General features: G+C 41.3%; 2 protein-coding genes across 3 annotated transcripts in view; both read right to left on the bottom strand.

Annotated features, from left to right (window-relative positions):
* Window positions 1–12,741, bottom strand: part of LOC132416540 (zinc finger protein 256-like) — a 42,142-nt gene that overhangs the window by 19,989 nt on the left and 9,412 nt on the right. The gene's annotated exons all lie outside the window — the stretch shown is intronic.
* Window positions 7,418–8,674, bottom strand: LOC132416542 (zinc finger protein 135-like; the record flags this gene model as incomplete). Its single annotated transcript, XM_069540247.1, is given in 3 exon segments — window positions 7,418–7,834; window positions 7,837–8,084; window positions 8,254–8,674. Coding segments are annotated over 3 exon segments (1,071 nt in total), but the record flags the coding sequence as incomplete, so codon positions are not given.

Raw genomic sequence — 12,741 nt, 5'->3', positions numbered from 1 at the left:
TGAACACGGCTTTTTTCCCAGAGAATGGTGCTTTGGTCTCATGGGAAAGTCTAGGGAAAACGCTGTTGCTGTGAATGTGTTGGATTCTCTTGTATTTTGTAGTTTTACAGTTGATGACAACAAGAGGGTAAGTCATACCCTGTTACTCCATTACAGCTATAACCCACAACACACTGCAGGAAATAAGAGTGATTCTGAGTTTTAAAGTCTGACTCTCACTACTGGGCTTCTTTGGGGACTTTGCAAATTGGAGCTAAGTTTTGGTTTGCAGCACAAGTGGAAGCAAAATAGGAAACTCCATATTAAATTCCCTTCCCTCCCAAAGCTAATTTATAGTTTTGTACCATTTTTAGAATTATACCAATTGTCTCTGCTGTCTCTTTGCATGTTGTGCCTCACTATTTATTTGGGAAAGAGAACACATTAATGATGTTTGTGTTAATCTGTTAGAACTGCCATAACAAAGTACCATACAAGGATTGGCTTAAACAATAGAAATTTATTTTCTCACACTTCTGGAGGCTGGGAGTCCGAGAGGAAAGTGTCAACAGGTTTGGTATCTCCTGAGGCCTCTCTCCTTGGCTTGGGAAGGCCATCTTCTCACTGGGTCCTCAAATGGCCTTATTTGTCCCTGTGGGCATACACCTAGTGTCTACTCCTCCTATGAGGAAACCAGTACTAATGAATTAGGGCCCCACCCTTATGACCTCGTTTAACCTTAATTACCTCCCTAAAGGCCCTGTCTACAAATACAGTCACTTAGGCGTTAGGACTTTAACATATGTATATTACTAAGTTAATATAACTGTTAGTGGTAATAAAAGGCAATAGAGTTACTAAAGCTGTGAGATAAACAGGCAAAGAGAATTCAACTATTTGAAAGTATCCTGCACGTGCTAATGGCTCACAGTAATTTCTAGAAGTGACTTTTGTAAAAACATAACTTCCAGGGCTTCCCTGGTGGTGCAGTGGTTGAGAGTTCGCCTGCCGATGCAGGGGATGCGGGTTCGTGCCCCGGTCCAGGAAGATCCCACGTGCCGTGGAGTGGCTGGGCCTGTGAGCCATGGCCACTAAGCCTGCGCGTACGGAGCCTGTGCTCCGCAACGGGAGAGGCCACAACAGTGAGAGGTCAGCGTAACGCAAAAAAAAAAAAAAAAAAAGAAAAGAAAACATAACTTCCAGAAGCTGCCCATTGAATACTCTAAATTCCATAAATACATAATCACTACTAACTTTTTAAAACAAATAGAAAGCTCCCAACTGAAACAAACATTAAAAGGTGTTAAAATATAGTTTAATAAAATAAATTCATTTCAATACTTAGCACCTTTTATCTTAAACAATTATGATTATTTGTCCTACTTGACTAATCCCTCACAAAGCCATCGTCTCCCCGACAAAAAACTGTGTTCATTCTAATCCTCGAGATAACCTCAGATACCTACTTTCTCTGCTTCTTTGCTACCCACTGTCCCCATCACACAATACCCTAAACAGAAGATCTTCCTTCTGTTCTTTGAACTCCACATGTACCTTTCCAACTCAGAGTATTCTCAAGTCTTTTTCTCTCCATTGAAACATATTTTTTCCTACAATGCTTTGTAAATTAAATCTTCTAGGCGTCAACATAAATTTCAAATCAGCAGTGGTTTTCTACCCTGAACATTCCTATATATATTATAAAATTCTTTGAATCTCTAGTGAATAACACTATACAATTTATATAATTATGTTAAAATAGTTATTAATACCATTCATGTTTCTATACACTATATGCAGTATGAAGCAGTTATCATCATCGTTATTCAATTTTGAATCAAAATGTCCCAGTTGGGTAAACAGCATAAAATGTGAGCCTACAAATATAAAAAGTTGATTATGTAAATATTGAGATCTTCTAGAATGAACTTATAACCCAGAGACTACACTTGGAACCTCTGTTCTCCTTGCCCAACAGACAAAACAGAACTGAGAATCTTGTGTGTCACTGTCAAAGAGCAGGAAGCAGATGAATTGCCAGAAGCCTGAAGACACCAGTGCAAAGGTGTTCGTCAGACCATGGTGTGGGTTTATCATCAAAGTTATCCAAGAGAACAAAATAGAAGACAGCAAGGAAAAGGAGACACACATAGTCATCAGAATGAGCCAGTGCTTATGGTGCTTGTCTCACCTGGATGAGAGCAGCACTCTGGTCTCATGGGAAAATCTACAGTAAGGCTGTCGTGGTGAATGTGTTGGACTCGCCATTAGTGTCTGTGCAGAACTAACCCATCTTCCCCTGCCCTCAGACATGAGATCTCATGGATCTTGACCCTTTGCACACTGGGATTTACACCAGCAGGCCCTTGGTTCTCAGGCCTTCGGTCTGGCACTAAACGATACCAGCAGTTTTCCTGGTTCTCCAGTTTGCATACAGCAGGTTGTGGGACTTCTCAGCCTCCATAACAAATTCCTATAATAAATGTCCTCTTAACATAGTTATCTCTCAGGGGATGTATCCACAGGGACCTGGTTCCAGACTCCACCACTTGGATATCAGAATCCTCAGATGCTCAATTATGTTACATAAGATGGCCCAGCACAGTTGGCCCTCTGGATGTCGGGGTTCTGCATCTGGGGTTGGCTGAATCCTGGGATGCAGAACTCGCAGATATGGAACTGTATCTCTATATCCTACTGCTTCTGTTTTTACGGAGAATGCTAACACAGACAATACAAATTCCCAACTGTAGAAAAGTCCCTGCAATCACAAAGGAAATAATAATCACGTCAATTGAGAGCTGCTCTTTGGCCCTGTTCCTATTTGCCCATTTCTGTCCCCCCTCACCTTGAAAGAACCTAATTAAAGGAATGAGATCAGTAAACAATTTAAACTAACTCCTGACTTATGCTCTCCTGAATGCACACCATACCTTGCCTGACCTGTTCATTGTTTTCCTAGATTAAAAAGAATTAAGTAAAGAATGACTAGCTCTCTACCCTTGACAGATCCCTAAGCAATTCTGCAGGCAGATCCCACAGGGGTAACATCCGAAGTCAGCCAGACTGAATGCAATGGAAAAGTTGCAGAACATAACCTCCTGCTTTGACGATTCACTGAGATTCTTTCCCCTTTTTCCTTTTAAAAACTATCATGGCTGGGAATTCCCTGGCAGTCCAGTGATCAAGACTTCACGCTTTCACTGCAGTGGGCATGGATTCGACCCCAGCTCATGAACTAAAATCCCACATGTTGCAACGTGTGGCCAAAAAACAAAACAAAACTGTCATGGCTGACCAGAATGTTCAGAGTTGGTCTCGGGTCATGAGTCCACCTTCTCTCCGGACTACCAGATTTTCTGATTAAAACATCTTTCCCTCCTGACACTTCCTTCTCCATTATTGGCTTTTCAGCCGTGAGCAGCCAAACCTGGGTTTGGTAATACAATGAGATAAAATTCTGCATTTATGCTACTCCCAATAGTTCAAGACTCTGGAGACGATTCACATACATGCTTCAACTTTGAACAACGCAGCCACTGTACTATACTAAAATAGCATGTTTCTTTGTTCCCTTCTGAGACTGATAGTGTCAAAGATAAACACAACCAGATGTTAGTTGACATGATAAAAACAACAATGGAAAAACACGTTTTATTCAGTAACTACTGACAGCAGGAAAGAGTTGAACTCCATGTTAATTTCTGCAGAGGTGATCAGGTGTTTTAAACGGAGATTGAGAGGGACTTCCCTGGTGGCCCTGTAGTCAGGAATCCACACTTCCACTGCAGGGGGCATAGGTTCAATCCCTGGTTGGGGAACTAAGATCCAGCATGCAGTGTGGCACAGCCAAAAAATAAATGAAAAAACAACCAAAAAACCAACCAAAAAACCCTGTGAGATATATATATATATATATATATGTATATAAATTTTTAAATAAAGGGAGAATTTTTAAATAAAGGGAGAATGAGAAAACGGAAGATGGGAGCTCAGTAGTCACAGAACTGAAACATTATAAAGTGTTGGGAAATGTAAACAAGATTAGTGCAGCTGTATTTGATAGGCAGTAATTATGAAAACTAGGATTCTATCCTATCCAAAGAGACTGAGAGACACCAAAAAGACTGAGAGAAAGAGGCCTAATTAATCCTGATGACTACATTTCAATGGATTAGCTCTCAGCTCTTTGAGAAACATACATATAATTATAAACTCTTCTTAGTAAATGCTGAAAAAAAGAGGCTGGTGGAGGGGTGCCATTCATCAAGTTTACTTAGAACTAAGTAAATTCTCCTGGCAGATTAATCTGAAACTGTAAAGTACATGTCTCCATTACGTTGTGTGAAACAAAAGCATTGAAAAAGCTCAAGATATGTTCTTCGAGTACTGAAAGCAATTATTCCATAAAGCAGTAAAATGGGTATCTTTGTTGTTTCACTGTCCTACTCGTTAAAGAAAAGGAAAATCGTCAATGAATCAAAGAATAAGCAGAAGAGGAAATTCCCTGGCTGTCCAATGGTTAGGACTTTCACTGCAAGGGCCCAGATTCAATCCCTGTTTGAGGAACTAAGATCCTAAAAGCTGTGCAGTGTAGCCAAAAAAAAAAAAAAAAAAAAAAAGCAGAAAACAAAATGAGACATTTAACCAAAGATAGCAAATATAAATCTGAAAAGATGCTAACCATGAATCCTTAGGGAAATTCAATTAAAACACTGAGAGAGCACAGCAAACTCATAAAAAGAGTTAAAAAAAAAAAAGACTGACCAACTAATTATTCACCAAGATGTGGAGGAAACGGAACCTTCATACAACTGCTGGTACGAATACAAAAAAATACACAACACTGTAAATCAACTAGATTTCAATAAAAAATTTTTTAAAAAAAGAAAAAGAAAAAATACCATGTTTAAATAGCAATTTGTTAGTTTCTTCAAAAGCTAAACATTCACCTAACTTTGTGGTTCAAACACTGCAATCTAATTTTTTGGCCAAAAGATAAAAGAAACAAATATCCAGATTAAGAACTGTACACAAATGCTTGCACAAGTTTATTATCAACCATCAAAACATGGAATTAACCCAAATAGCCATAAACAGGTGAATGGATAAATACTGTTATATCGAATGGTAAGAATATTACTCAAAAAAATAAAAAAGAGCTCCTCACTTAACATCATTGATGAATCTCAAAATAATTATAAAACACAAAACCAGGAGAAAACAAAAGTAAACATTTTATGATTCCATCAGGTAAATTATAGAAATCGCAAGGGTATCTATTACAAGGAGAAATAAATCAATGGTTGCTTGGATGGCTGTGAAGGGCAGGGACACAGAGATTATAAAAGAACATGGAGCAAATACACAGTGATAGACATGGTCACTACCATGACTGTGATGATGTTTTCACAAGTATCATGTGTATGTCAAAACTTATCAAATACTTCACTTTAAATGTGTGTACTTTACTACATGTAAATTACACCTAAATAAAACTTTAAAAAAAACACTTCAAGATAAACAAAATCTGTATGCCCCACTGTTTTGGAAAATAGATCTGACAGCCCTATAGTGAGTCCACCATCTTTCTGTCATGCCCTCTGGGGATCAATCCTGCCTCAGTGGCAGCAAACATTGGCAAGTAATAAAGGACATTTCCACTGCAGTCAACAGGAATGTTGGCTGGCTCACAAGAGCCACATCCCTAGACTACTTTTCTCTACCTTTCTTTTTTCTGCCTGTGCAACAGCCTTGAGGCGAACATTACAGGGAGGTTACAAAAATCCACAAAACTTTCCAATTATCTTCTCTGACAATGACCTCAACTACACAAGTTAAACATACCTGGAGGTCCTGAGATTTGTGTACACACTGATCTTGCACATCAGTCATCGTCACAAAGACATCTGTGGATGCACTTTTAGAAGAGGCACATTCCAATGAGCTGGCTGCTCTCTCCTTTGCTCCCTACTAACACAGTTTCTGTATCAGTTTCAGTTTCCCCTGACCCCTATAGTCTTACAACCAGTGACTGTCACCCATGGAATTGTGGACATCAGAGCACATGCTCTTTTCAAGACCATGGGAGATGCCTCTCAACAGTGCTGACATCTCTTGTGATACTCCCCATGAACAGGGGGAAAAATTCATGCTGTTCCAAGAACTTGAGATTGTCACACCTTACCCCTCTTGAGGGTGATGTCTGAGTCTCCTAAAGTTCATAGCATCCAGGCTTCAAATGAGGACCATAAAGCCCTGCCCTCTCTCCTACAACTTCACTGGCACCAATGCAAATTTGACCAAAAATGACAAGCCACGTTTTGCAATCGTACTATCCTCCCTGAGGCCCATGCCTGTGGAGCCCAAATCTCCTTATAAAAAACCTCTAGCAGTACAAAGAACTCCAAAAACAAAATAGGCCTTAAACAGTAAGGCATCCATATTATACAAACCAAAACAATGTGTGGCACACAGTTTGGGTTGGTGACTTGCTAGATGGAACAACTGAGCATGAGAGAATATGTCCTTGGAAAATGTTGTCCTTCTCTGCACATTGTCAGCTGAATTCATATGACGTTCTTGGGGCCAACATTCCTTCAGGCTTTTGTACACATAGTCAGAGAGGGGGGAACACCAACCCCTAACGGACTGGGCTACCACTCCTGGTTTGCTCCAACACTTGGAAGAACAGAGGTCAGTTTCCCTGAGCACACTGAGCTGGTGACTGATGCACACTGTGTGGACCTGCCAGGCGATAGAGGTAAAACAGCCACAGAAACGGGCAGTGACATAAATCTGGGAAGAGACCTGGACAGGTTACAAAGTGCAATACAGCCACACGTGCTACCCACATAACTGAAATTTCAGGGGTATCTCCCCCTGTGGACAACTGAATGTATGAGATTGAATTCAGATGGGCCACTCCTCAGTTTCTTCCAACGTCATTACCCTGAACAAGAAAATTGCACTTTTCCTTGCACATTCAAGGCCTTTCTCCAGTATAAACTCTACCATTTATACTGGGGTGAATTCTTTTGTTTTTTAAATATTTATTTGGCAGTGTCGGGTCTTAGTTGCGGCACATGGGATCTTTGTTGCAGTGCACAGGCTCTAGAATGTGTGGGCTCAGTAGTTGAGGCTCACAGGCTTAGTTGCCCCATGGCATGAGGGATCTTAGTTCCCCGACCAAGGATAGAACCCACATTGCCTGCACTGGAAGGTGGATTCTGAACCAAAGGACAAACAGGGAAGTCCCATGAGATGAATTCTTTAGGAAACAATTCCCCAAATTCCTGGCACGAATAAGGCTCTTCCTGTGAACTCTAATAAGAACAAAAGGTGGAACTAGAAGTAAACAATTTCCCACATTCACAACACACATTAAGACCTTCCACCTCTGTCAACATGGACGTGGAAGGAGTGCAAAGCTCTGGGGAAAAGATTTCTCACATTAACTACCCTCATATGGCCTCAATCCTGTGTGAACTCTCTGATGATAACGGAGGCCGGACCTAGACGAAAAAGATCTCCCACATTCACTGCATTTATAAGGCTTTTCTCCAGTATGAATTATACAGTGTTCAGTGAGATAAGAATTTGCTCTAAAGGACTTCCCACATTCAGTGCATTCATAAGGACTTTGGTTACTGTGAATTCTCTGATGTTCACGGAGAATGGAACTACAAATAAAAGATTTCCCACATTCACTACACTCATATGGCCTCAATCCTGTGTGAACTCTCTGATGATAACGGAAAACATACCTAGATGAAAAAGCTTTCCCACATTCACTGCACTTATAAGGCTTTTCTCCAGTGTGAACTCTACAGTGTTCAATGAGAGAAGACTCTCTCTCCTAAAGGTTTTCCCACATTCACTGCACTCATAAGGGCTTTCTCCAGTGTGAACTCTCTGGTGTATAAGAAGGTAACATCTTTGGATAAAGGATTTCCCACATAAACTGCACAGATAAGGCCTTTCTCCTGTGTGAATTCTCTCATGTTTAATGAGGTTGCAGCTAGAGAAAAAAGATTTCCCACATTCACTGCACACATAAGGCCTTTCTCCTGTGTGAACTCTGTGATGATAATGGAGGGTGGAACAAGAGTAAAAACATTTCCCACATACAGTGCACTCATAAGGCCTATCTCCAGCATGAGTCTTCTGATAATAACACAGGGCAGAGCCAGAGGTAAAACATTTTCTGCACTCACTGCACTCATAAGGCCTTTCTCCTGTGTGAACTCTCTGGTGGAGAATGAAGGCCAGAGTGAAAGGTAAAAGACTTCCCACATTCACTACATTCATAAGGCCTTGACCCAGTGTGAACTCTCTGATGATAATGGAGGCCATGGTGAGACATAAAAGATTTCCCACATTCAATGCATTCATAAGGCCTTTTTCCACTATGAACCTTCCAGTGTTGAGTGAGGTAAGATTGATGACTAAAGGATTTCCAACACTCACTGCACTCATAAGGCCTTTTTCCTGTGTGAACTCTCTGGTGGAGAATGAGTATCAAGCTACTGGTAAAAGATTTCCCACATTCACTGCAAGCAAAAGGCCTTTCCCCTTTATGTACCCGCTGGTGAAGGACGAGCACCAAGCTATTAGTAAAAGAGTTCCCACACTCACTGCAATCATAAGGTCTTTCTCCTGTGTGAACTCTCCAGTGTACAATGAGGTAAAATTTTCATCTAAAAGATATCCCACATTGAGTATACTCATAACACCTTTCTCCAGTGTGAAATGTCCGTTCTCGAACTATGATGGATCTGCGGCTCAAAGACTGTGCACATTCACTGCACAAGTAACAATTTTCTCCAATGTGACTTCTCCAGGGATAACTAAGGACAAAGTTTTGGTTAAAGGATTTCCCACATTTGCTGCACTTGTACTGCCTTGCTGCAGTACGAATTCTTTGATGCAGATTGAGGGTTGAGGTTCGCCTGAAAGATTTTCCACATTCATGACACACATGAAGCCTTTCTCCAGTATGCACTCTCTGGTGCAGAACAAATGAGGATTTGTACCTGAATGTCTTCCCACATTCACTGCACACAAAACAATGTCTTCCAGGGTGGACACCCTGGTTCTGAACAAGCGCACGTTTCGGGCTGAAGGCTTTCTTGAATTCTCCCCAGCTGTAATGACTTTCTCTGCTTTGTAAAGTTGTCTCACGGCTGGGCAATCTTGTTTGGCTTCTCCCTGGTGTGAGTGATCTGTTGCTGGAGATGTCCCAAGGTGGCCAGAAAGTCTTTCCCTACTTCCTCACAGGTAAAGAGCTTCCTTGACACATGGCATTTGCAGCTTTTCACAAACAAGGCCCTGACTACAGCATTACTGAAGGATTTCTCTGCCATGTGCTGCTTCTGGTGTTTTTGGAGGTTTGCACTAAAATGAAACCGTTTCATACATATTCTACACCTGAACACTTTCTGTCTGTGTTGTGTTTCTTCACACTCAGCCAAGTGAAAAATACTTCTCAAGACCAGACTACACGTCTCACTGGAGTAGTTCTTCTGGGAAAACAAAGGTGCCTTAGGAGTCCTGGCCTATGACATGCTTATAGAAATGCTTTGTTGAAAGGGTGCTTCTGCATCCTTTGCTCCACAGCAGCAACATGAATGCAAATAAATGATGGTGAAACACACGCAAATAAACATGTTGACTTCATAGGGAGGGGGCAACATCATCATAAAGGTAATGTGTCACGTCTAGGAAGGGGTCTACAGGATGCTTTTCCAGAAAGGAGATTTGTAATTCCACTGGGGAAGTGGCTACTAGGCATGAATGTGCCTCTAAGGCAAAAGAATGATACACTACACCAGGGGAAGGACATTAGGATAGGGTGCAGCACCAAGTAGAGAGGCATATTCTAGAACTTGTTCATATGCCAGAGGATTCCTGCAGGACCTATTCTGCTAGTGACGTGACACTGTGTAGAAGCATATGTCCAAACCCAGCAGAAACCAACTGAAGTAGAATAGCTGTTGTTCAAGGCCAATTTAAGGATGTGTGGACACCTCATAGCACATGCGGACCAAAGCTGCAGAGCAGGAGAGGAGGAGATATGAGAGTAATGGCTGAGATTTGAAGTCCAGAGACATGGGTCTTGTCTCTGGGCTGGAAGTCAGAGTAGATATCACAGTGAAGTAAAACTGACTAGTCAGCACAGGCTTAACAGTGGGGAAGGGAAGTACACATGGGCTGTGGTGTGGGCAAAAACATACTGGCTAAATGAGAAACATTCCTGGTATGATCTGAACACAATACTGATGTCACACCCTCCAGGTTCACCAGGGCAAGGTACATGTGAGTTCACCTTGCAGACCTGGCTATTGAGAATCTCTATAATTTTTGGTGTCCCTGACCTCAGCTGACAGCTGCAGAGCCACTACATGGCTGGTCCCTTCTGACAGCCCAAACTGCCACACCCCACCTAGCCAGTGATCTTGTAACCAACCTAAGTTAAGGTCTTTCCCTATCAAAACAAGTCTGAAAATCCGGATGATGTGACTGATCCATCAAATGCAGAAACATGAAAAAAAGGCTCCAAGAAACATGGAATATCAAGGAAACAAGACATCACCAAAGGAGCATAAGTTTCCAGCAATGAACCCAAAGAAATGCATATCTATAAACAACTGGACAAAGATTTCAAAATAAATGTTTTAAAGAAGCTCCAGGAGAACACAAACAGAAACTCAATGAAAGCAGGAAAAAAATACACAAACAAATCAACAGGTTCCAAGAATGGGAGTTCCTTGGCAGTCCAGTGGTTAGGGCTTCACACTCCCACTGCACGGGGTACAGGTTCCATCCCTGGTCAAGGAACTAAGATCCCACATGCCACACAGTGCAGCCAAAAATAACAACAACAAAAAAAAAACCCAAGAAGTTCCGAGATAGGAAAAAAAAAGGAAAAGGAATTAAATTTTGGAGCTGAAGAATACAATGAATGAAATGAAAAATACAACAGAGAACAGCAAACTTGATCAAGCAGGAGGAAAGTCTGTGACCTTGAATCAGGTGATTTGAAATTATCCAGCCAGAGGGAAAAAAGACTGAAGAAAGCCTATGTAAATTATGGGATACCATTAAGAGAAATAATATTCGTATTGTGGAAGTGCCACAAGAAGTGACAGAGAAAGGAGCAGAAAGCTTATTTAAATAAAAAATTGTGGAAACAATCAACCAAATCAAGAGAGAGGTGTGGACATGCAGGTACATTATGTGCATAGGTCCCCATCCAGATTCAATCCAACAAGATCTTCACTGAGATAACAGTGAAATGAAAGCTTGAAAAGTCAAAGAGAATTTTGAAAGCAGTAAAAAAAAAATCCCATAACATATAAGAGAAGCCCTGTAAGGCTATAAGCACATTTCTCAGCAGAACCCATGCAACCTAGGAGAGAGTGGGACATTAAATTCAGAATGCAGAAGAAAAAAATCCTGGCAACTAAGAAATACTTTATCTGGCAAAGCTGTCCTTCAGAAATGAAGGAGTGATAAAAACTCTCCTGCACAAACAAAAGCTGAGACAGTTCATTACCATTCAACCTGCCTTACCAGAAATGCTAAACGGAGCTTTTCAAGCTGAACAGAGAACACTAATCAGTAACAGGAAGATACACAAAAATATAAAGCACAGTGGTAAAGGTTAAGTATATACTCAAATTCAGAATATGCTAACACTGTAACATGGTGGTGTGGTAATCATTTAATACCAGTATAAATGACAAAAGACAAAAATATTAAAAATTACTACAGCCACAATTATTTCTTAATAACCACAAGTATAAAAAGATATATACTGTCACACCAAAAACATAAATGCAGGGACTTCCCTGGTGGCGCAGTGGTTAAGAATCCACCTGCCAATGCAGGGGACATGGGTTCGAGCCCTGGACTGGGAAGAACCCACATGCTGTGGAGCAACTAAGCCCGTGTGCCACAACTACTGAGCCTGTGCTCTAGAGCCCGCGTGCCACTACTGAAGCCCACATGCCTAGAGCCCATGTTCTGCAACAAGAGAAGCCACTGCAATGAGAAGTCTGCACACTGCAACAAAGAGTAGCCCCCGCTCACCGCAACTGGAGAAAAAAGCTCACGGGCAGCAACGAAGACCCAACACAGCCAAAAATAAAAAAAAATTTTTTAAATGTAGGGCTTCCCTCATGGCACAGTGGTTGAGAGTCCACCTGCCGATGCAGGGGACATGGGTTCGCGCCCTGGTCCAGGAGGATCCCACATGCCACGGAGCGGCTGGGCCTATGAATCATGGCTGCTGGGCCTGCATGTCCGGAGCCTGTGCTCTGCAACGGGAGAGGCTACAACAGTGAGAGACCCATGTACCACACACACACACAAAAAAATGTAAATGCAAAAGGGGTGAGATACTAAAAGGGGATTTTTCCCCTTTTATTTATTTATTTTTATTGAAGCATAGTTGATTTACAATGTTGTATTAATTATTGCTATACAGCAAAGTGATTCAGTTATACATATATATACGTTCTTTTTTAAAATATTATTTTCCTTTATGGCTTATCAGAGGATACTGAATATACTTCTCTGTACTATATGGTAAGACTTTGTTGTTTATTCATTCTATATTTAAAAGCTTACACCTGGTAATTCCCTGGTGGTCCAGCGGTTAAGAATCCACCCTCCAATGCAGGGGACGTGGGTTTTATCCCTGGTTGGGGAACTAAGATCCCACATGCCACAGGGCAACTAAGACTGCGTGGCTCAACT

The sequence above is a fragment of the Delphinus delphis genome, chromosome 20 (genome assembly GCF_949987515.2).
Source record: "Delphinus delphis chromosome 20, mDelDel1.2, whole genome shotgun sequence".
NCBI classification, from domain to species: domain Eukaryota; kingdom Metazoa; phylum Chordata; class Mammalia; order Artiodactyla; family Delphinidae; genus Delphinus; species Delphinus delphis.
The sequence above is the reverse complement of the archived record's forward strand: the minus strand, read 5'-3'. Positions and strand labels throughout refer to the sequence as shown.